Source organism: Silurus meridionalis, chromosome 8, assembly GCF_014805685.1.
Source record: "Silurus meridionalis isolate SWU-2019-XX chromosome 8, ASM1480568v1, whole genome shotgun sequence".
In the NCBI taxonomy this organism is placed as follows: Eukaryota; Metazoa; Chordata; class Actinopteri; order Siluriformes; family Siluridae; genus Silurus; species Silurus meridionalis.
The window spans coordinates 15,775,574-15,801,839 of NC_060891.1; the positions used below are offsets into that span (position 1 = coordinate 15,775,574).

Consider the following 26,266-nt stretch of genomic DNA (forward strand, 5'->3'; position numbering starts at 1 on the left):
AACCGAGTCCGGTTGTGGCCTTGAACATGAAGTAAGTGTGCTTTGTGCAATGCAGCTTCCTGTTCAGCTCGAGTGTAGACAATGTCCCATAGGTGAGCCTGTGCCGGTGTGTGTCCATGCTTTGTGATGTGCTCATGCTGGATTTTTATTTATTTTTTCCTGTGCATGGATTGTATGTGCTCTCAACAGTTTAGTGCTTTACTTAGATATTATCAACATTTTATCCACAGGTTTAATGTATGGTTACAAGGCAGGATATATGTAGTGCGTACGTGTGGATGCTGATCTGCTCGTATGAAGTAATGAGTTTAAATCTTTCTCATATAAAATTAAAAAACATTTATGAGAGAACTACTTATCAGATTGCACCAGGATGTACTGCGTGCACAGGGTGAAGGCCTGGCTGCTGGGAGTCTCATAACAGTTTGGTTTGTAATGAAACACAGAACACACACACACACACACACAAACACACATAGACAACTAACCTACCTTGCACACAAAGTATTCATTGAATTTTCCATCATCAAAGACATCCTCTCTCTGGTCTTTCCTGTCCCTCCTATTTCATCTTTTCTGACTTTTATGCCAGAAATATAACTTAGTGTGTATAGGATGTCTGCTCTGATTTGTTCCTGCGCTCTTTAGCATGGTACGTTTGATATTCTTTCTCTCGCTCCCTTTTGATGCTCTCGTCCATTCTTCTTTTATCGTTGCATCTATACTATTGTTGTCAACATGCTACGTCTGTTTATGCGGTGCCGACAATAGTCTAGAATCTTAACATGCAGTTTATCAAAAACATTCCGCTTTCAACAATAGGCAGCGCTCTTTCTGTGCCTGCCATAGCTGACTTTGAATTGCATTTAATTGGTCAGAATTACAACAAATGGCCTATGATTATTGCTAATTTTCCCCACAACACAATAACGTTTTCATACCACCCATGAGGGGAGCGAATGAGTATGACCGATCTAGTTTTCTTGCTTTTCTTGTGAATCCTCAAGCAGGGACGGATCAGCTTTAGCTTACAATTAAAAAACAACTCGTTTGATGTGGTGTTTCAAGCTATGTTTTTTTTCTATACACCCACTTGCATAGGTGCTTCAGAAGATAAGGTGCTTCAAACCTTATAAAAAAAAACCCCAGCAAGCTATTCCTTCTGCTTTCAGTATGTCCGTGCTCCGTTAGTTTTCCCGGGCCTAGCTCTGGGTTCCGGTGACTTGCTGTTTTTTGGTGTTTCTTGTATAAACGCTTTCTTTACAAATCATATTTGATTTCATGCGTAATTAATTTGTCCATCAGTGGATGTAGGGGGTCTTACTGAGGCACTCTCTATCTTTCTCTCTCTCTCTGAGCTCTGATGACACAAGCTTCAGCGCAGGAACCAATATGCATTACGGCAATAGCACAGTTCCACCTCAGCGGCCACCGTGAGCTCGTTTCCCCTAACCCCATGTTCAGCATCTCCTCTCTACACACTTGCACAGAGCACATTTTCCAGGACTGACATCACATCGTGTTTGATAGAGGCACTGTCCGTCTGATTAAAGTGGAGGATTTAATTAGGTTTAAAGGTTATGCTTAGCACGGGGGAAAAAAAGGTTTCAATATGATTAATTAATCAAACATCAAAATATGTACCCCGCCTTCCTGTCTTTTTTTTTTCTGTTTGCCCAGTGAATGTAAGACATGCTATTTAGTTCTCTTAGAGATTCAATCTTATTTAATTCACATCCCTTCTCTAAATAAACAATTCTAAAAACCTTTTATTTTTTTCCTGGTGGGGGGAGAGAGATGATAGAGGTAATCAATATTTCCAGCAATTTAATTAAAACCGTTAGTGGAATAAATCCATTTAATTATCAGTTAATGGAATACAAGGTCATTTACCTGACAGCAACTTTGAAGGTGGCTTACTGCTATGACTGAGAGCAGCGCTAAGGTGTCAGAGCCATTTAGGTGCTGTCAGAGCTCAGCTTTAAGATTCCCCTCAGCATGTTAACCCCTCCTCCTGCCCAGGCTGCCTTCTGCCTTCTGCTGCCTGCCTTAGCAACACACACACACACACACACACACACACACACACACACACACTCTCGCTCTCTCACACACACACACACACACACACACACACACACACACACACACAGCATTTTTCGACAGGCCATTTACAGCTCATAACCACAGCTAATGAAGACCAAGGTCATCAGATGGTGCTGTACCACAGATCTGCGTGTGTGTGGTGTGTGTGTGTGTGCGTGTGCATGTGCATGTTTCTTGCGTATTTGGGATAAAGTTCATAATACGACTACAATAACTGTTTTTATGTAAAACCTCGAAGATGTTTGATTTTTCTAGAGTGAAATAAAGTGTTGTTTAGGACTGTGTGAGTATGTGTGTGCCTGGAATAGAAGCTGTTGGAGCGTGGTAGTTGGAGTAATATTTTTCTTAGCGAGTTTATTCGAGACTCGGCTCTCCGGAGCTGAAGGAACTCTGTCTGCAGCACCAGCTCCCCCCATCTGGAACAAATACAACAAATAATAAATAGAGATACAATGGGGCCGAAAAATCGAATTTAACTTGGCCCAAAGCACTTACCTGAAATGTGCATATAATAGTCCTGGGCATTTGTCATTGAGAATGGTTCTGGAGTTTTTGTCCTACTGTTAATGAAATAGTAAGCTTGGCTCTGTACACTGCGTTCTTACTCGACGCATCGATCTCCACAATGGCTTTCTCTCTCTTATTACTAAAATCAATTTTGTACCGTGATTGCTACGAGGAGCATTTAAAAGCACTTATTTCATGCAAGACATTCTTCCCTGTGTCTCTGCTTTTTGTGGACATCCTGGAGATATTCGCTCAAATGAATGTCCTTCGTGAATATCCTTTTTTTTTTGTTGGGGTATTAGACTTCTCGTCAGTGGGAACATTTAACAGGAAAAGGTAGTGAAGTTGACAGTTTCAGAGTATTTAATGTGCATTAAAGTGAATTTAGTAGAATATTGAGATCTGTGTAATTATTATACACATGCAGAAATATATATCTCTCTCTCTTTTCTCTTACTCTCTGTTCTTTCTCTTTGTGCTCTATCTCAGTAACACACAGGCTGTAATTGCTGGTGTGTGTGTGTGTGTGTGTGTGTGTGTGTGTGTTGCTAATATACTGACCCGGTGTTTTGAATAGCAATCTGGCCAACACTGTAGCTGGAAGAGCCTGACATAGCCCTATCTATGTGAGCCTGTTTAATCTTTGCCCCCACCCCACCCCCACCACCACCACCACCACCGCCCATCCACTTTGAAATACAACCTGCTTTCAAGTCGTGCCCCCACCTAAACAAGTCAGCTTTTTCCTTTCTCCTTAAAACTTGAAGCAGGCGTGTTAAGCTAGCATGCTTCCTCCGGTTTAGAATTAAGATCAGATTTTTATGTTCTTTAATTATTTCTTAATTAGTTTGCATGTTAATTAAAATTGTGGCTAATGTTAATTACCTGTATTAATGGATTCTCATGTAGCACCTGCCTGAAGCGTTTGGCTCGGCGTTCAAAATATCTTCATCTATGCCATTCGGCGCGGTCCGTCAAGCTTTGCTGAAAAGGCAGAGGCGAATTGAAGTCGGAAGATTTTTGTTTTTTTGAAGCGAATGTCTCTGAATTAGTTTCCTGCAGCGCCTTTGTTTTTAGCTCTTTAGTCAAACAGGGGTAGAGAAAAAGAAATAATGGGTGCTTTAGGAGATTTGGAAAGAGATGTTTGAAATATTCAGGTAAGAAACATTTCCTTATATATCCGAGTACGAGTCATAATTTGACATTCTTGCTACACGGCCTGTCTGATTGCTTGGCATGCATGACCTGGCTCAGCAAGCCAACACATATTTAAGTAGAGCAAGTCTGTATTAGATTGAAAATGTTGATGATCACACAATCGATCTAACCCTTGCCTCTCCCAACTAATCTATAATGTGAGCATGGTCTGAGGCCTTCTTGTCTCTTCCTCCTCATGGGTCTCCAGGTGTTTAGACTTCTTGGAAACGGGAGATCAGCGATTAAATGTCACCTTTCAGCAACAACATTAAATAAGAGGCAGCAATTTACTCCCTAGCAATTGCTAATTTCACGCCCTGATAAATGTTGCAGAAGCTAAAGCTTTCCAACTGCCTCCGATATTTCTTAAAGGGGCGGGAGAGCGAGGCCGATAGATCACTGATCTGTTGCTCCACTGGGGCTGAGACTTCGTAACATGCTTTAATGTCAAGGTCAAAGGAATTGTTAATGTGGCTGTGCACATGACAAATAACCCGAACTCTATACAGTGTTCTGAAGAATGAAATTTTATTTTATAGTAAGACAGTTGTTTATCATGTCATAAATATAACTGAGAATACAATATTTCAGATGTGCAAGATTTCTATCGATCTATCGATCTATCGATATAGATAGATAGTAAAAATATGAAATATGATTAATATGGTTTATATATATATAATATAATTTACACACAGTAATCCCCCGTTTATCGTGGTGGTTACGTTCCAAAACCACCCGTGATAAATGAAATACTGCGATAAACGGACGCCACCACAAAAATTCTTTTTTTTTAAATTGTTTAAGCCGTAAATAATCCCACACACTTTAAACACACAGAAAACATTTGCAAGAATGTAGCAAGATGAATTTTGTGTAAATTCGTTGAAATACAGCACTCTGTATCACATTTATAGTGAGTACATGTACAATCCTGATTCCAAAAAAGTTGGGACACTGTACAAATTGTGAAAAAAAAAGTAATGCAATGATGTGGAGTTTTCCAATTCCAATATTTTATTCAGAATACAACATAGATGACATATCAAATGTTTAAACTGAGAAAATGTATAATTCAAGGGAAAAATAAGTTGATTTTAAATTTCGTGGCATCAACACATCTAAAAAAAGTTGGGACAAGGCCATGTTTACCACTGTGTGGCATCCCCTCTTCTTTTTATAACAGTCTGCAAACGTCTGGGGACTGAGGAGACAAGTTGCTCAAGTTTAGGAATAGGAATGTTGTCCCATTCTTGTCTAATACAGGCTTCTAGTTGCTTAACTGTCTTAGGTCTTCTTTGTCGCATCTTCCTCTTTATGATGCGCCAAATGTTTTCTATGGGTGAAAGATCTGGACTGCAGGCTGGCTATTTAGAGTACCCAGATCCTTCTTCTACGCAGCCATGATGTCGTAATTGATGCAATATGTGGTCTGGCATTGTCATGTTGGAAAATGCAAGGTCTTCCCTGAAAGAGACGATGTCTGGATGGGAGCATATGTTGTTTTAGAACTTGGATATACCTTTCAGCATTGATGGTGCTTTTCCAGATGTGTAAGCTGCCCATACCACACTCACTCATGCAACCCCATACCATCAGAGATGCAGGCTTCTGAACTGAGCGCTGATAACAACTTGGGTTGTCCTTATCCTCTTTAGTCCGGATGACATGGTGTCCTAGTTTTCCAAAAAGAACTTCTATGTTTTATTTGTCTGACCACAGAACAGTTTTCCACTTTGCCAAAGTCCATTTTAAATGAGCCTTGGCCCAGAGAAAATGGCTGCGCTTCTGGATCATGTTTAGATATGGCTTCTTTTTTGACCTATAGAGTTTTACCCGGCAACGGCGAATGGCACGGTGGCTTGTGTTCACCGACAATGTTGTCTGGAAGAAAATCCTTTCTGATAATGATCCACTATTTTTCCCCGAAGCATTTGGGGAATTGGTTGATCCTTTGCCCATCTTGACTTCTGAGAGACACTGCCACTCTGAGAGGCTCTTTTTATACCTAATCATGTTGCAAATTGACCTAATAAGTTGCAAATTAGTCCCCCAGCTGTTCCTTTAATGTACGTTTAACTTTTCCGGCCTCTTATTGCTACCTGTCCCAACTTTTTTGGAATGTGTAGCTCTCATGAAATCCAAAATTCATTTTCTGGTCTTTTGTGCTATCCGCTAGAGACAAGATTTGTATGGTCACCACCTATGGCTCTGCCCTCCCATCATAATGGTTAAACACATTTAATAATAATGGTTGCAAAATTGCCTGAATTCAAGTTTGTAAACATATACTGTATCTTAAAATTCAGCAGAAAAACAGGTAAATAATTGAAATGGGCAAGGGCAGTGGCAGGGGATCCCCTGTTTGTTTGGGCAAAATGTTTCAAATATCTTATTTTTGTGAAAAATGTTTTTATTTATTGTTTTATTTAACTCAGCTGTACCTTGGAGAAAATATGTTTACATTAATGTAAATGTTATTTCATTTTGTAAAAAATTATTCATTTCAAAAACCTTTATAGTTTTACAAATACACAATTTCTTTGATAAACAATCAAGTGGACTTTTGTGGATATCACAATATTGACCACAATAATCGCAACATGACATTTTTCCCCAAATCATGCAGCTCTAGCCCTTATATAATATTATATGCACCCCTCACATTTCAGCAACCATTGTAGTATATCTTCTTAAGGGACAATACTACAGAAATAAAACTTTAGAGTAGTCAATGTGCAATGTGCAGCTTGTATAGCTGTACAGACTTACTGTCCTCTAAAAATAACTCAACAGCCCCAGACCATGATGCTACCACTATCATGCTTGACTGTACACAATGTTCTTGGTACTCCACACCAGGGCGTCACCACACATGCTGGACACCATCTGAGCCAAACAAGTTTGTCTTGGTCTCATCAGACCAGACAGGACTACTGACAAGCAGACCTTCCACTTCTGCAACCTCTAAAGCAATGTTGGCGGCACTCATGCTTCTGTTTTTTTAAGCCAGTTTCTGCACCAGACGCACAGCACAAGGACTCAACTTTTTTCGATCAACTGTTGCGAGGCCTGTTCTGAATAAAACCTGTCTTGGAAAACCTTTGCATGACACTGGCCACTGTACTGTAACTCAGTTTCAGGCTGTTACTGATCTTCTTATAGCCTTTGCCATCTTTGAGGTGAGCAACCATTCTAATTCTCAAATCCTCAGAGATCTTTGCCATGAGGTGCAAATGTTAAGCAACCAGTGGTCAGTATGAGAAAACTGTTCTCAAAAGTACCACATTGTATCTGTTCTAATACAAATTTGTATGGTCCTGTCATGAACATGATGAATAGGACATGTGGCTTTACATGGTTACACGATGTAAACTTAGGGTGTACTAACTTTTGTTGCCAGCTATTTTGACAATAATGGCTGTAATTTTAGAGGACAGTTTTGAATTTCTATACAAGCTTCACAGTGACTACTCTAAATATATCTAAATTTCATTTCTATAGTATTGTCCCTTGAGAAGATATACTAAAATAGTTGCTGAAATGTGAGGGGTGTACTCACTTTTGTGAGGATACTGTATGTGTGTGTGTGTGTGTATATGTATGTATATATATATATATATATATATATATATATATATATATATATATATATATATATATATATATATATATATTTGTATATGTATATATACTGTATACAGTATATGGCTTAAACAGTTTTTTTGCCCTGGTCTGATGGTTGGTTTTTCTACTGGCTATATAGATAGCTGCAGATATATGGCCTTCAGTTTTAACTGCTCACATCATCAAATTTGATGAAGCAGCCAACAACAGGCCATGAATGTGGTTATATCAGAGCCTGTTTAGCTGTGGAGGCCTGATAAGCATGAAGGAATGAGAGGAACTCCTGTCTTACAATGCTGTAATAACTCCCATTATTTTGGGCTGTAAAGTCATGTGATTCATACCAGGAGACAGCATTACGTATTAAACCCAGCTTTTTTACAGCTGGTGATTGGAAAGTAGTAGTTTCCAAATGAATTCCAAAGTCCCTCCTCTTTGCACAAATATTCTACTGCATGTAGGTGAGGCAGGAAATAAACCCACATTGTTCCCTTTCTTTCCTCATGAACCTGTATGTGCTGAAATGAATGATATCCCCTCCCCAACTGAGCAGGGTTTTCATTTTATTCATTTAACACACACACACACACACACCCCACCAACACCCCAAACACCCTCCTCGACAAAACTCAAAATGGAAGCCCTCTCGGAATTCTGCGTAGCTGAAGCCATTGCTATTGTACGTGCAAGTTTATGAGCTGCTTTGATAGAACTCTTGCCCGTTTATGACTGCTGGCACGAGCTCACACAACTCCCGACTGAATTTATTTTCTGAGCATGCCTGCACTGCGCCGCGCTCCGATACTGCCTGGGAACATCAGGACGTGTCTGATGGGAGACATTTCAAACAGGCCGATGTATGTTCTGGCTGGTTGGAACACCAGACGAAGGAAGAAAGAGGGAGGGTGGGGGCTGTCGAGGAGACTTCCTACAGTTTTCAATCTTTGTACGATGCTCCTTGCATTCCGAGAAGACGATAAAGAAATAAACAAACCGTGTGTTTGGTCATATCGCTAAAGCATCTAGTTTAAAAGGTAGCTAAAACCCTGTGCTACCATTCTCGTTGTTGCTACTGCTCACCCGAGTCACATAGTTTTCCTTGTTAATTTATATAGCTCCCTTGCTGTTTTCGTTAACACTGTTTACATTACAGCCACCTTCCTAAATCCTGTTCCTTCTTTTTTTTCTATCTGGCAGTCTTTTTTCATGTCAAAAAGCAAAATTATACATCCACTGTTTTGTTGGGACTAATTTGATACCATGCCCTATTTGCAAGATTTTTTTTTAGAAGTTTGTAGTGGTCCATTAGTAAAAGCTCTATTTCTACCAGGCTTCAACTGTATCTACATTCTCGAGCAGGTCTTTTGTTGCAACTCCTAATTCCTATTTGACTTTCATTTCCTCATGGTTGCAGAAGGCATTACGGTGGCGTGACTGTAAATGGAAGACGTAGCAGGATCTGCCCCCAGGTCCTAACAGTGTTTGTGAGGCAGATTACGAGTTTATTATTCATGTCAGAGGCCCATACGGATCAATCTCGGTACTAACTTAAAGGAACCTTTCTCGGCATGCTTTTGACTTCAACGGCTCTTAGAACATCTGATATTCCCTCCTGCTAATTTTTAAGGCTGTGCGCTCTTATTGACTTTTTTTCTTCTTTCTTTCTTTTTTGTTTTTTTGAAGCACAACCACTGGAAGCCCGAACTGTTTAGAGTGAGTGTGGAGAGTGGTTTATAAATTATTAATATTTACCATAAATTTAATTTCCTTGCGGCCTGATATCCGAAAGCTCATTGTAATTATATCCATGTGTGAAGTCGGAGGGGGGGGGGCAAAGGAAGTGATGATCACTGTAGCACTCTTCCAGCGTGTGATTGACAGGCAGATCGCTCGCTCCAGTCCCAAGGGATGTAGAGCTACGGAAGTTTCAAGGGGCTATGAAATTGGCACTGGCATGTAAACAAAAAGCCTAAAACGACTTGATTCAGCAAATTCGCATCAGATTTGCATAACTTGGGTGTTCTTGAGACAGGAGTTACAAATGATCTAAATTTATATTGACCCTTGTGTATTACCCGTTCTTTTAATGCAGAGCTGTTTTTGACAGCACAAGAGATGCTGAGTTTTCAGTAATTCTGTTTGAAACAGGAATACAGAATGTGCAAGGTCTGTAAGCTGCTCCGGTTGAGTGTATTTTCCACACTGCATGTCGGTAAAGCCCTGTGTTTTTAAAGACGTCACATCATTATGTATACTGCAACAGTGTTCAATTTTTGAACGTCGATTAATAACAGCAGCATTAAGAGCATTGCTGGGTTTAGTCCCAAACGCAGGTTTATATTAATGTGCTCATGCTAACACCTTATCTTTTCTATACTAACTCATTCACAGGGATTTGAATGGTGGAAGAGCTACATAGACAAAAAAAAATAAACATATTCAGAAAAAGGCTAATGGTGAAGCTTCCTTTACTGAGCTGTTCATTAAATATTTATAGATGAAGTTTCAAGTGTCTTGGCTTTCTACACTGAAAAAAATGCTATCGTTGCAAGTAAAATATCTTGAGCTTTAGGGCAAATTAAAGTAATATTAATGCCCTTCATGATTTATTTCTTACTTCATTTAATGATTGTGTTTTGCTCATGCAACATGCATTTTTCAAAGTGTATGTAAAGTATAATATAATAGAGTGAATACATAGAAAATACTTCTTGCATAGCACTGGACATAAAGGGTTATCATACACAGTTGGAAGTCCAATACTCTCATCAATAGACCAATTTCTCCTATAAATGCAGGAGCTCTAATACATGTAGCTGTATATTGCAGTATTGATATTTCTCATGTTCACCCAAAGGAACTGTATTTTTCCACCAGCCCTGCCATAGACTTTTATAGATTTCTTATACGTCTCCTAGTCAGATTGTAAAGCTGAAGTGAAAGCTAGTCATGCCTGATCAGTGTAAGAGGGATTCTTTCTGATTTCTGAACTCTTCAGAGACGAGGGGGAGAAGAATCAAAATCACACAGGCCACCTGGAGTCAGAGCTCCACACTGGGCAGGACTGTCTTCACAGTGAAGGTGGCTCGGAGAAATTGCTTTTGTCTGTGGCGGGCATTAGTCATTATTGTGTGTGTAAGCAGCTCCAGCGGGATTGGGTAATTAGGATCCTGACATGGCATCAGCGAGCGAGCTGAGTGAATCCGAAATGAAGGCAAATGAAAGCAAATTCCTCCGAGGGGGGAGACGCGAAAAACGCGCCGCACTTGCGCCGCTAATTTTCTTGGAGCTCCTAGTTAGGTTCATTTCATTCCTCCCAAATGAGAAAAGCGCCAGAGCCGAGCGTTTGATACCGGCCCAATAAATGGAATGAAAAGGCAACACATCTTTCTGTTGATTCGCTTGTTTATTATCTAGGGTAGCTTTGATTGAGGAGCAGTTTGCATTCGTGGAATTGTTTGACCTTTATAGAGGCATCTGCGGAGCAGGCGGTGTGCCTCCTGGAAGGAATGCAAACCACTGCGCTTCATACAGTTTCAAGAAATGAGTAAAAAATCAAAGCAGGCTGTTGGAAATTTTATTGGCTAGCCCGCAGATTCATCTCCGCATACTTTGGGCTTTAACTGATCTCCATTCGCCCAATGTAGCCAATTTTCTTGAGTACAGATGCACAGCAGAAACTTTAGTTTTTTTTTCCTTTTCTTACACTGGTTTGCAAAGTCAGAATTGCTTGTGACTATAGTGACTACAACCCAGCACTTATTCTTCATAGAACTCATTACTTCTAATATTTGGTGCTTTGTGTGCAGTGGGGAATGCATTATTAATGTATGTTATATAATAATGGGATTTTGAAGAAGATTTTGAACCAGTAAAGCATTTACTGTAAATACAGGTGGGTAACAAACTAAAAGAAAAAAATATCAAATTGTTTAGTTAGGTTTTGGGTCACTTTCGAGCTGTCAGAATGGCTTCAGTGGTTTCTGGAATAGATTCTACATGTTTCTGGAACTGCAGTGGAATAAGGAATTTCATTCTTACAAAAGATGTTCTCTCAGTTGGTGTTTTGAAGATGCCATGGAGAGCTCTTTATAACAGTCCCGTCTTGTTCAGTTCATTTATATAATATCCATTTGTATTTGCATTGCATTAGTGAGACTGGATAAAAGAAAACTGTCTGTCTTGAAATGCCATTAATAACAATCAAAATGAGTAAAGTTAAAAATGACCAAACCCATTTCTTGAGCCTTCTTGCCCGTGCTTGGAAGAAGACCATTCCCACCAGGTTAGGTGTGTAAAAATGTGTACAAATATTGATTTACAGATCAAAAACAGTCTCAAAAATGTCACAGAATAACATATATCATATTTTCCTTTTAGTTTGTCACCTATCTGTATATAAACAACACAGAAAGTTTGAAAATCTGCAATTTGATGTGGTGTTGTTTGTGTTTGTGTATGTAACAGGTTCAGCAGTGTTACAGAGAGGCCCAGACTGAAATTCTGGATCAGATCAGTATGAAACTTGGACAGCAGCACTATTGTTCCAGCAGAAACAAAAACGTCTCTTTCAAGTCCACCAGGTACAGGAGAAGCCATTCACAGACCACACTACTAAAAGGACATAAATAAAAAAATTTTAATCAGTTAGTAAATGCATGCAATTTAACTTGAGATATATGAATTTTATTTGTATAATTTTGTATATAGTACATGTTCCTGGTATGTTAACAACCGTAAATTATGATTTTTATACATACATTATAGAAATACCTCTATCATTTTCATTTTTGTGAAGCCAGACCTAAAGCAAGTAGCTGATTTGTAGGATTTGTCCTGTCAGTTTAAAGGCGGCCCTCCCTCTCTGTCTCTTATACCCTAATGCAGTAGACAAACTCGGGAGGTTGGACCTGCCTCTGTGCCTTGGCTTTGAATCAAGCATCGTTTTAATCCTTTTAAGCCCTTCATTCTAATGATTTATTTTGCAGAAGAAAAAAAAACTGTAATGATCCTTTGAATTTTAATGACGAGCTGCCTGCTCAAGGATTCATTGTTTTGACTCTTTGGCCCTTACCTTTTGCTTAGAAACATGTCTAGAGGGAGGGCCTGTCGAAAGCTATCGCCTGGGCTGCCTTTCTCCACTTCTCCTCCTCCAACACGCCTCTGTATGGCACACACAGACACACATGTGCACATACACACACATGCACACACGCACACACTTTCTGCTGACAGAGAGATGGGACGTCTGCCATTCAATCACCAATCAACAGCTCTCCCTAGAAAGACTGTTTGTTTTAAAGGAGGGTTGACTGGGCAGCGGAGCAGTGACGGAATGGAAGCTTGTATTAAACACCATAAATTAAATATCACCTTCTATAAAAGTGTCACTTTCCATGAGCTGTGAGAGGTGTCAATAAGGAGGCCGACCTTTTAAGGCTGGACTTGAGTGGCTGACTTGGGGGCTGATCAAGAATTCAGTACAGTAATTCCTCCCAGAAACACACTTTAGAGCTGAGGTTGCCAGACTTATAACACACAACATTTGGAAACCATATTCAAGCATTAAAAGAAAACAGTGTCTTACCTGCTCATGAGCACTCCGTCATGTATTACAGCTGAGATTATATATTTATTAACTAGCCCACTAAGCAAGATAAAAACTGCAGTTTAAAAAAAATTGCATTAAGATTGGGCTGAAATCTGGTAGATAAGAGTATAATAATGGATGATCTGTTAGTTAGCGTGATAAGTGCATACTACTAAGTTTGGTGTTTTTATTTTTTTTATTTATCTCATTGTATGCAAAAGATGATTTTAATCTGCTGACTTTTTTTTCAATCACAATGTTTAATTGAAGTGTGGCTAGATAGTACAGGAACATTTTTTTTACCACTGTGCACTTGAATATTTTTTCTTTTTTTTTTTTCTTTTTAATCTGTCATGGAATCTGCTGTTTTATAGATTCTATTTAATAGAAACTCTGGCTTATTGTTCATTCTCTACTCTTGGGCATCTACTTTTCGCTGCAGGGACCCAGGATTGAGCCCCGTTGGGTAAAATCTCCGAAACACACCAATTAATCTGATTAATTTACCTCGTAAAACAAAATCCTAGCCTGATTGCACTTTGGCTGATGCGTGTAGTGCAGCAGGTGGTGGACATCGGAAACATGTGCCGAGGTTACAACATCATGGTTTGCCACAGCACTATGAAATGCATGAAGTTTAAACATTAAATGAAAACTTCGTGTGTTAATTCTTAGCTGTTGAACCAGTGTCCAGTGGGCATGTGTGAAAGAGTATTTACACAGTTCTACCTCATTTGGTTAGCTTTGTTTATAGGACAAATTTTTTAAGGCCAAAGTATTTTAAGTTTTTTTTTAAGGCCAAACAGTCTGCGGTGGCATAGTGTAATATATTTGTATGTTTAACTTCCAAACCACACATTGAGTTCTAAAACTGTTCCAGTCCTTCAGTCGCATCTGGCTGATCGACGTCATTTTTCCAAGTAGCTAAAATATTCATATTCTCTCCACCGTTGTTTCGTTTCATCAAACCCTGCTTCGATATGCAAATACACGCCACAGCGATTGTTGAAATTACATATGTAGCAGCGCAATTCAAGTCCCAGTCTTCTGTTTAGTTTGCGTCTGGGCTGAGTTGCAATAAAGGAGAAGTGTTGATTTTTCTTTCGCTTTTTGATGGTTATTTGTGTAATCTTATTCATAGTTTCTTCCTCCCTTTGGGGACAACTCTCTGGATTGCTTATAAAAACCCGACAATGAAAATGGCACTAGTTTGACATAGCTGTCAAAGTGTTCTGAAGCAGTATGAATGCAAAACAATTTCCCCACTTATGTTTATAAACACGTGGCCCTCCTGCTGAGGCCCACACAGCAAAAGCACAGACACCAATGATTGTGTGTGTGTGTGTGTGTGCGTGTGTGTGTGTCCCCTCAATTGTTGTTGGTGTTTGTTTGCGTGTGTGTGCAGTAATATGTCTACGGAGTGTGTGTGTGAGCACGTGTGAGTATGGACACAATGGCTTCTGGTCCTTTCATAAATATTTGATGTCCTTTCATGTCGAGGCTGAAGGCAGGCTCTGGGAATAGGGAGGTGAAGTCATGTTTAATTAAGTTGTTCTGGCGCAGGATCCGTCACTCAATGCGCAGGTTAAAGATCCCTTCTGCTTCCGACCCCTTTCACACCTCACTTACCTGCACCGCGGCGCCACATACTAACGGGACAAAGTAATTACCTCCACTTGTCAAATATTCCCTCAGTAAAAGAGCTGCACGCAGCCCAGGAACCCATTCTCCAGCCAGATGAGCCGCAGAGATGAGGAGAGAATGCAGTTTATGTCAACCAGAAATTCTCTTTCAGGGCACCATTAACACAACTGTACTTTTTCTCTCCTCCGTTCTCCAGCCTATCAGAGTTCGAGAGTGAGTACCAGCGGCTCTGGGATTGGCTGCTGGACATGGAGTCCATTGTGACAGACAGCCATGAGCTAATGATGTCAGAGGAACAGCAGCAGCATCTCTATAAGGTGAGAATCGGATCAGAAACTGACCTAAAGTGAGCTCTGTGAGCTCGTTCATCACCCAATTTTCCTCATTCGATCAAATATTGTTCTTAGTAACAGACTAAAAAGCAGAACGATGGCACACAGGAAAGTAAATCGCAACCATTTTTTACCTGCTTAGTCTATGACTTGTTGATGTAACCAATGAAGGACAGAACGGGGAAGAAAATGTGCAACGTGGTAGTAAATGAAAAGGAAGCAAGTGCAGGAAGATAGGGCCTTGTTCTTTTTATATCCCATGTACTCACCTTGTCTCAATGAATTTTTATTAGTGATAGATAAAGCCAGCTACTTTTGTGTTAGGTCAGTATATTTGTTCTTGATTGAATACAAACTGATTTGGGGACTCTATTGATTGCATGCCTACCTAATAAATATGTTCTGTGCTCCCGTGTTTGTTATCGTGCTTGTGTGTGTGTGTGTGTGTGTGTGTGTGTGTGTGTGTGCTGGGTGTGTGCTGGGTGTCCTGCCTTTATCTGCCGTGGATGGGGGATTGATTGGGAGCCATTCGTTTGCCCACATTCAGGGCTTTATCACACGGAAGGGGAGATAGAGAACGCTGCTCGCCGTAAGCCATGGCCTGTAAATCAGCCTCATTTAGGTTGCCTTTATTGGACCGATCCTGACACTCGTCATCCTACAATTGCTCGGAGCATATGGCATATTTCAAGCGAGCAGATTGTGAATCATAAAAGAATGAAATTAATAACCAGCTCCGCTTGCACTGGAAACAAACCATAATGACAAGCAATGGCAAGAGCCAGCCGCTCCCTCTTCCTCCTCCCTCGGTACTCTGTACTTTATCACTCCCTCTTCTCCGAGACTCCCGAGGTCACCGCCAAGGTCAGAACTAATCTTCCTGCTCATCGGGCATAGTGACCTCTACCATTAGTCATATATTACAGTAAGATAGAGAGCAGGAAATATAATGCCTTTTCTTTCTTTCTTTCTTTCTTTCTTTCTTTCTTTCTTTCTTTCTTTCTTTCTTTCTTTCTTTCTTTCTTTCTTTCTTTCTTTCTTTCTTTCTTTCTTTCCTTTTTCTTTCATTCATTTGCCTGTAAGGCATACTGTCTCAGCTTGCAGTAATGCAACACCTCCGGCCCGCTCTCTCTCACGGATCACACTCATTCACACCGGCCGATGGCTTCGCTAAAATGGCTGCCCTTACAGTTCAACGTTTCTCATGCGGTCACGTAGACGCATTAATACATAAGCAGGGTTAAGCAGCACATCTGTGCATTCTCTTTCTGATTAACGTTCAATCCAGTCAGACATCAATCAGAGGCAATGCTTATTAGTGTGTGTGTGTGTGTGTGTGTGTGTGTGTGTGTGTGTGTGTGTGTGTGTGTGTTACAGACTGTGAATGCCTTCACTGTTTACTGACAGCAGGAACAGATTTCTGTCTAAACTAACACGCTCTGATGCCTCTACTGATCAAAGCTTCTCTTTAACCAAACTTTCCTCATCTTGCTTTCTCTCTCACACACACACACACACACACACACACACACACACACACACACACACACAAAACCTTTCTCTGAATCAACAAACCAGCTTGTGTAGTCACATGCTGCACTTTATTAGGAGAAGATTATGTATTAGTGAATGTTTACGTTTTAAAACTGGATTAATTATTTCATCAATAAGAGAAGAAAAGCGCTGATGACAATGGTGGCTCTGTGTTACTGTGTCTGATAGAGGGAGAGTGCAATGCTTAGAGAGCATGTATGGCTTGTGTTTGTGCGTGCGTGTGTGCGCGTTTGTGTGTGTGTGTGTGTGTGTGTGTGTGTGTGCGCGCGTGTGTATGGGGTTTAATCTGCATTATGTCTGACAGCGTGCCTGCAATGGTAGAGTTACAGAGGTTGTGTGAGCGTGACGCATTGCTGCTTTATGGAGCTGGAGCAGGTGGCGTTTCATGCGATTCTCATCACCACCACCATATCTCCTCTCCCGCCGCTTCGCTTTGCTTTTTTCTTTATCTGCTCTCTTTTTTGTGTGTATCTTCTGCTTTATAACAAACTCTTCTTTTTTTTTTTCAGAAATATCCCTTTTCCCTGTCTCTGTCCCCTGGCCTTATTTCAACATTTGTATTTTTTTTGTACTGTATGTCTTCTGTTTTCTGAAAGGTTCTCAATGCTATTTGCAACTTGGTTTTTTCTTTGGTTAGCCCACCACACATACAGATTCACATACAGATTAATATACATTGTCTAATCTTGATTTATTTTATTATTGTAACTAGTTAAAGTTCTCATTGGCACCACAGTGTGTGTGTGTGTGTGTGTGTGTGTGTGTGTGTGTGTGTGTGTGTGTGTGTGTGTGTGTGTGTGTTTCTATAGCACTCCTCTCTGTCTCAGTCCCCATGAACAGGCTCGCTGCGATTAAAAGCCGCAGTGTCCATTTAAGAAGCAGCGATTGAGTCGGTTACCAGGACAACCTTCCGAAAGTAAACAAAAGTTTTTTTTCTTTCAGGATGCTTACAATTAATAAAACTCTTCCGGAAAAGCCTGCAGGGATTTATGGAACTTGGCAGGCAAGCGAGTGACTGTTCATTGAAAAGGGAAAAAAGTGAACACTTATCATGACCCTGAGAGAGTAGAGGCTCGGGGTGGGAAAGTGTGTGTGTGTGTGTGTGTGTGTGTGTGTGCATTAGTGCAGTTGAAGTTGGTTATGAGATTCCACCCACTTTCAGAGACCTTCCAATTATCGCATGAAGAAACTGTGCATCTACTGTTGGACAAACACTGTTGTAGACTTTGTTTGTAGGTTGTCGGTTTGTCCACGATTCTCATCATGAATGAGTGCTAAATGTCTATTGGATATAAATGTAATTATCATAGTATCCACATGAACTGATTGGATTCTGGAATTGATCTAAACAGGGGGAATATCATAGGTCACCTTTTGTGAGGTGTGCAAATGCATTGAAGCGATGCGCCTTCAATGCATTTGGCAGTTTTAATACATTACCATTAGAAGTGCAGTTGAAACAGTCATTTTTGTGGCTTTTATTAATTCTTGAAATGCAGCTGAAAAATAATCAATTGCTTACATGTTTTTTACATGTAATGTTGACTTTGGAAACATTGTGTTACCCACATATGACTGGAAAGTTGTATTCCAAAGTAAAGTTGGAGCGCACAATTATATAGGATGTCTTTGGATGCAGTAGGAATACATTTTCCCTTCCGTTGAACTAGAAAACCAAATCCTGTTCTAGCATGACAATGCACCTGTGCACAAAGCGAGGTCCATTAAAACATGGTTTACATGGGTTGGAGTGGAAGATCTTGAGTGGGATTATTTGGAATGCTGACTGCACCCTGGGCCTCCTCACCTACATCAGTACTTGACTTTACTTACACCCTTGTGGCTGTATGAGCTTAATCTCCTCAACAACAGTAGAGTAGATGTTATTACAACAGCAAACTGGGATTAAATGGAATAGGAGGCTCAAAAAGCACCTAGAATCTTATGGTCTGATGTCCACAAACTGTCCACACTATGTATGTGGAAGAGGGTTGATAGCACTTTCCTATTTTTTTTAAATATATATATATATATATATATATATATATATATATATATATATATATATATATATATATATATGGGTGAAAGCACATGTTTAGCGTCACCATGTTTGGCTGGTAGCTGTCATAAACTGTCTATACGTTTAGCACTGACTTTGTTCATGCACTTTTTTCATAAGTTTTTTTATTAGCTTAACCGTATGGATACACATCACTTCACAACTTTTGACTTTCACAGTGGTAGATATTGCAAGGCATATTGTGAACTACATCACAGGATCTCCTGGATGTCTGTGACTGGCTTGTGTCACTGTGATTGACAGCAGAGACACTATCCCTTATTATGTAGTACAGAGATTCAGTCTATTGAAGCTCATGTTTGGAGTAACTGCACATTGACTTTTATTTCATTTGGTAGACATGAAAATAAGAAGAAAAGAAAAGAAAATGACACTGTTTCTCTGTTGCTGCCAAAATATTATTGGTGTTAAAGATACTGGAGAATAATGACGAAAGTATAATTACTGTTCCGCTCTCACATACCTATCAGAGCATCACTAATGCCTGCCAAAACCCTTACTCCTCGTTCTCTATCTCCATCCTCTCACACCTTCTGATCCAATAGCCACAAACACTCGCAACACAACACCCTTTATCAGGGCCATCGCCTGTGTGTGTGACTGTGTGTGTACCGTGCCAGGACTTCAGCACAAAGAACCCAGTGTTGAGTCTGATGCTCCCTCCTTTTTTTTTTCCTCTTTCTCTACTAGTGTTGCTCTCTTTCTTTTCCTTTTACTTCTTTTCTATACCCCTCCCTCCTGTTCTTCCTCTTTTTTGTTTGGGTGTGTGTGTATGTCTGTGGATGTGTGTCTGTGTGCTTCAAATGGCTGCTTATGATGAAATGGGATTTAAAAAAAAGGGTAGACATTCCACAGGGGAGAGACGCAACAAGCACTAAGTCCTGTAGAGCCTGGATGCAGGCGGTGAGATCAAACTCAGCCCCAGCACACTTGCGGAAAGAGCTGATCTGAGTCCAGTTATCTCTCTCTCTCTCTCTCTCACATCCCTCTCGTCCCATCGTGCTCACTCGCACATGGTCAACATTAGCACGCAATAAAGGCCAGGGCCTCTGACCGTGTCAAATAAATCAAGCCATCTTCAACAATTCTTCACGAATTTTGTGAGCGAGCACAATTGATTCTAAATGAAAAAAAAAAGAAAAAGAGAAGAAAAGAAACTAAACAAAACACTGTTTGTCAAGAAAGACAGTCGTTCGGTCCTCGTAGCGCATGAATTATTGAAAAGAGGATGGTGGAGAAGGATGATACGCAGTGTGAGAGAAACAAGGGGATGACAAGAGGTGTAGGAGCAGCCGAGGAGCAATATGACAGAGATGGACAGAGACAGAAGAAGAGACAGAGAGAGAGAGAGAGAGAGAGAGCAGAAAACACAGTCGTGTGCTTCTTGTATGCCGGTTTCTGCTTTTCTCTCATGCCTTTCCTTTCTCCTCATGTGGCAGTGTGCCATGTTCTCCATTTGCTACTGGTTTCACTTCTTTAAAGAGCTTATTTTGCGTTAGCGGACCGACCGCTCGCTCGCAGGCTAGACGTGTGTGTGTGTGTGTGTGTGTGTGTGTGTGTGTGTGTGTGCTGTTAGGATGTGAACGTGGACAACAGATTTAGGAGAAAACATTCATATTCTTCACCTAATCCAGATTTTTACTCACACATTTGTTTTTTTATCTCAAAGATCAAAGACCATTTTTCAATCCTGAACCGTTTTTGGACCTTTTCGGTTGTACTGCTCTTTGAAACTTGTGCTGTAGTTGCACTGTGAATTACAGGGGTTCAGTGTGTGCGCGTCCGTGTGCATGTGTGTGCGTGTGTGAGAGAATGCACACGTTATGGGATATTGCTGTGTTGTGTCTAATATGTTGCAATTTAATATGTTTTATTTAGCAGGTGTGTATGTGTGTGTTTTGCATTAATTTATTGTGTATGTGAGTGTGTTGAGGTATGCAGCAGATTTAGTCTGGACACTTTTGTGTGTGTGAGTGTGGGTGGGTGGTGGGGGGGAGGTATGTGTTTACACATTGTGGGTTGTGGTCGTGTCAATGTCAAGGTTTTGATATCTAATATGTTTGGCCTTAGTGTGTGTATGTCTGTCTGTGCATTATGGGATGTTAAGAGATACACCAGGTTTAGTCTGGGCTCTTTGGTATGTTTGTATGTGTGTGTATTTGTATGTATCTGCATATACATGTTGAGTAGTTGTGTTGTGTCTATGTTTTGGGATCTAAAATGTTTGATCTAGTCTTGTGTGTGTGTGTGTGTGTGTGTGTGTGTGGCAGGGAGCAATGCTCATATGGGGTGTCAGTGGGGAGACTAGAGATAGGGAAGGCTTCTGCAGTGTTGATGGATTCCTGTGGTTCCTTCCGTGGGGTTTTGGTTAATTACTGTACTAATGCAGGGCTCCCCACTGTAGCACTCTCATTCCTCAAGTCTCTGATCACATTTGCACACTCCTAGCTACACACACACACAATATCTCCCAGATAGGCTTGTACTGGAATTTTGTAAACATGCATTAGATATTAATTTGCATTAAAGTGTGTGATGATGTCTGCATATGCCTGATCAGCTGGCAGTATTGTTCCATAGTGATTGTATCTCTCCAAATATGAAGTGCTCAAGCCTTTCAGTCTGTTCATAATTCCTGTACTGTCATTCATTTACCAAAAGAATGACAATTCTGTAATAACAGCAAACATCTGTTTTATTTCCACATATTCATCTTGCTTGTATTCTCCACTTTTCCCCAGATAATGCACTAGCTCTTGTGTTTTCCAACAGTCATCCCACAATTTCAACACTCTTTGCTATTTGTTGTTTTTAAATTCCTAGTACACTTAAAGATGGGTTCTCACCAACTCATATAAGCAGGTGGACTCGGGCTAAAACATGCACAGCTCTGAGGTGAAGCGCACAGATCCGGACATCAGAGTGAATATTTGGAGATGCAGACAAACACATATCCTACTGATGCTTTGCTCACTTGCCTTCATTTAGGGTTAAGTAGGGTGTTGCTATAACAACACTTGAACGGCACAATCTAAGCAACCGGGAGAGTGTATGGTTGGATCGAAATCTAGGGATCTCTGGAGATCTGGACAGCTCCATTGAACTCCACAGGGGGTGTAGAATGTAGAGGCTTAGCTGTTAGTAGGACGAACCATATGAATTGCGAATGATTTTTTGATTTTTTTATTTAAGATATACTGGTTATTGTGCATGGTTGAGAAATGTAAAAAGAAAAAGTACAGGGTAAAAAAAATAAGTATACAGAAAGAGACTCTGAGAGAGAGAGAGAGAGCACACGTGTGTGTGTGTGTGTGTGTGTGTGTGTGTGTGTGTGTGTGTGTGTGTGTGTGTGTGTGTGTGTGAGTGCCAGTGTGTATCAGAGTGCTGGCAGGCTTGAAGACAGCCAGCTGGTCAAATATCTGTTTTTGAGTTTGTTTTCCAAAGACCTGCTCTAGCTGAAAGGAGATGAGAGAGTGTGTTTTTTTTCCTTATTGGCCTGTCTCTGAGCTGTCAGCCAGCATACTCAAAGAAAAGCACCAAAAATGCACTGTTCTACTTTATCCACTAGATGGCACACTTTCATCCTAAGCCTGGCACAAGGACTTGCACGCGCATGAACACACACACACACACACACACACACGTGTGTGTGTGTGTATATATATATATATATATATATATATATATATATATATATATATATATCCTAAGCATCCTGTTGCTCTTGGTATGTACTGATCTTGGCTGATGTCCACACTGATAGATTAATTGCTGTCAGCACTTTTCATATTGCTTATTATACACACAAATATAAGATGTCAGTGTGGTTAGCTTAATTGGAGGTTTCTGAATTTGTTTGGAGGACATTTTTAAAAATGTCGAACTCCACTTTCTTAGCAGCCGATGCTCTGACTCGATGATTTCAGTACCACAGAGATATTCAACTTTCAGAGAGGACTTCTGCCTGGCACAGATATAATAGCAGTTTGATCATGTGTATATACATTTTTTTAGTATGAAGCAGCACTGAAAGTTAAAAAAGTGCAACATTTTTAGAAAATGTTTCATGTATTCAAATTTTCTGGTGATTGTGGTATTCAAACTTACAACCTTCTGATCGACCTCTGAAATTGTTCTGTTGTTTATTTATTCTGTTGTTGTATTTTGTTCTTTACAGGAAAATATCCTCAGCCTTAGTATTTAATTTACACATGCAACTATGCATTTGAAGACTGCCTGTGACTTACTATATCGTATCCTTGTCATTCTCTCTCTCTCTCTCTCTCTCTCTCTCTCTCTCTCTCTTTTGAAGGAGAGTTACCTGCATAAATGATTGGCTTCCTTTAAGGGAAGAAATTCTTTAAGTAAACATTACACACAATTTGACATAATTTAAAAGCATATAATTAAAATTAAATCTTGTCACTTTCAATTCTCACTATTGCCACCCATCACTATGAGGATAAACCAGTGAGTTTGACCTTCAACACATTACAGGAAGTTGAAAAGTGCAGTGTGTGTGTGTGTGTGTGTGTGTGTGTGTGTATGTATGTATGTATGTATGTATATATACTATATATTTGTGTGTGTGTGTTTAATATTACTTGGCACATGATTATATGTGCTGTTCACATTTATAAATTCTGAAGTCGACTACATATTTCTCTCCACCCCAGTCCCATCCACTTTTCTTTTTTTCTTTTTCAGTCTCGGTCTTTCTAAAAGTGTATTTCCAGTAGCTAGGCAGTAGGGCATTGGTATTAGCATGTTTGCCTTGAAGAAAGCACTATGGGGCTTTGGGAAAGTTTACTCATATGAGTTGAAAGCAATGAGGGGCAGGGGGGGGTGGCGCTCTAATTGTGAGCAAATACTCCCATGGCTTTGAGGCAGTGAAGAAGAGAAAGTAAGAAAGCAAGGAATGAGAGAGAAAGTGAGAGAGAGAGAGAGAGAGAGAGAGAGAGGCGATTAGCTGATTGAGAGAGATAGACAGAGGATGAAACAGAACATGCAATCCTGCACGGCTGCTTTTTACCCCGTAGTTTCTGTGATTCTAGTCAAATTTCAGTTCGATAGATGTCATAAAGGCATTTTAGTGCACTGATGTAATGCTGGCTTTGTGCGGCTGGAGCTGTAGCGAATGGCAGACTGAGCGCTGTGTTGTTGTCTTCCTCTCCTGTTGTTTTACTGGCTTTGTTCCAGGATGCTGGACAGGCCTCCACAGCAACGGACAACTCTCCGGGAAAGTGGGAGAGCGAAAAAAATCTCACTCAATTTCCACTTGGTGTTCTCTCTTTTTGCCGTTTTCTTCTCTTTTCTCTCCCAGTGAAGGCTGTGGGAACAAAGTCACACAGGCTCACAGGTGCACACCTTAAAACATGCTCTTTATTAGGAACATCTATACACCTGCAATTATTTAATCAGCCAATCACATGGACATTGCGTCAATGTCTTAAACAGACACAAAAAAAACATTTAGTGAACAGTTAGAATGGCTAGACTGATCTGGGTTAACAGGAAGGCTTCAGTAACTAATCTAACTACTCTTTACAACCCTGGTGAGTAGAAAAGCGTTACAGAATGCACAATATGTCGACCCTTGAGACTGACAACAACATCAGAAAACTGAATTGGGTCACGATCAGATAAAGCAAACAGAGAAAAATGTATAGTACCAAAGTGAAGTTAATAGCAGTGTTGTAACTTTAAGAATACATTTAAATTGTTTGTTCCCATACAGTACTTTAGTTTGACACTAAATCCAGAAACATACATTTCTACCCTGTAAACAATGTCTATAATTGGTTTGTATATGAGCTTACAGCATTTCCAAAATGTCTCAGTGGTTTGAATATTAAAATAAAGTCACTATAGTTAAAACCTCTGATTAGTTGTTTCCCAGAAAACAAAATCTAAGAGCATAATATATATTGGTGCTGCTGTGAGAGGATGCAAGAGAACATGCTGGTGTGTGTGTGTGTGTGTGTGTGTGTATGTATGTATGTGTGTGATGTTCCCTTGCTCTGCTGTTGTGGAAAGCCCAAAGGAATTACTGTCTCACCTGCTGTTTCACGGGAGTCTGGAGAAACAGTTGCTCAGTCCCCAGAGGATCGGAGAGATATAGCATTAAACGAGTGTGCTCCTACCATCATCACATCTCGTGATCTGCCCGTTGCATTCTGCTCTCCCTGCTGTCAGAAATCCTTGGAGAAAAGCTGTGGGGGAAAAAAAGAAAAAGAAAACTGATTTTTTTTTTTTTAACTATTCACCTGACTGGGATACTTGTGTACTATGTATTTAGCTGTACACTAATGCATCATTATTTGTGTTCTGTTTTTGATAAATAATGGAGAGTATGATGATTAATAATATGACCCGGATGCTTATTAGCTGTAATAGCACATAGCAGGTTACAGACTGTTGGAAATTTGTGCTGAACAGAATTTGTTTTTTTTTTTTCTATTTCTGATTGAATATTGATTCAGATTTTGAGACATGAGTGAATTTAAAGATGCTATTAGATTCATATTACAGATCTGCAAGATTGCTTAGATATCAGAGCATCCTTTTTTTAGACACCCCCCTTGACCAAGACTCTTCATTCCTAAAACACACACACACACACACACACACACACCCTCCTGTCTCCCTTGTGCCCTCTTGCTGCAACTTACCCTCTGCACATTTCAGCGCCACAATTAAAGTGAAAGGGCTGTGGTGCGGGGCAGATTTGTAGAATCCAGCTCAGCGCCATTCATCACAGCACATTTTACATTGACCTTGACACCCACTTCATTAGAATGAAGATTGTCTAGCATTTAGGTTGCATTGCATTGTTGCACAATTCAGACACAGTGCAAAATTCCTGCTTAGCTTCAGCAGGAGTGAGTTTGTCTGGGTTTATATGCAGTTTCTGACTTTTTCTTTAAAATTTTCTTATTCTAGATTTTTTTCCCCAATGGCTGGTTCAGTTGAGGGGGAAAAATTGTCGAAGTAGAGGAAATGGTGGCAGTTTATGAAGAGTTAATGTCCCTGATTGACCGTCTCCTCACTCCAGTAGACTGTGTATTCTTAGGTTTATTAGTTGCTTGTTGATTTATTGTTTTCTGAATTTATTTTCTGTTTTTTTTTTTTTTTTTTTTTTTTTTGTACCTTCTATTACACACAATTTAAATTTATCTCTATTATTATCCCATCAGTCAAACACAGACAGGGCAGTTGTGCAGAAAAGGGTTTCCATGAAAGAAAAAAAAAATCTAAAACTACTCTGTACAATAGACATTATTAGAATTCAATTATTAATGAAGGATACTTAAAAAAGATTGTTTCATGATTCCCTATTAGTGAATTTGCTCTTCATTTTAATATTTGTCATTTGATTTATATGGTGGATAATGCATTACGGACTCAATTAACAATGCATAGCCTACGTAATATGATTTGCAGTTGATGCAAATGGAATAAGCGGCGAGAAAAGTGAAGTGATTTCAAAATCCCAAATGTAATTTGTTCGACCGGTAATTTTCCCTGTCTGTACAAAAGGTGACTACTCTCTCTCTCTCTCTCTCTATATATATATATATATATATATATATATATATATATATATATATATATATATATATATAT

The 26,266-nt window shown here is 39.9% G+C and overlaps 1 protein-coding gene across 2 annotated transcripts in view; it reads left to right on the top strand.

The window, feature by feature from the left end:
- Window positions 1-26,266, top strand: part of akap6 (A kinase (PRKA) anchor protein 6) — a 107,071-nt gene that overhangs the window by 48,799 nt on the left and 32,006 nt on the right. For both annotated transcript variants that reach the window (XM_046855064.1, XM_046855065.1), the window contains exons 8-9: window positions 11,905-12,020; window positions 14,868-14,988. In XM_046855064.1, coding sequence (XP_046711020.1) covers window positions 11,905-12,020; window positions 14,868-14,988 — 237 coding nt within the window. The remainder of the gene's footprint in view (window positions 1-11,904; window positions 12,021-14,867; window positions 14,989-26,266) is intronic.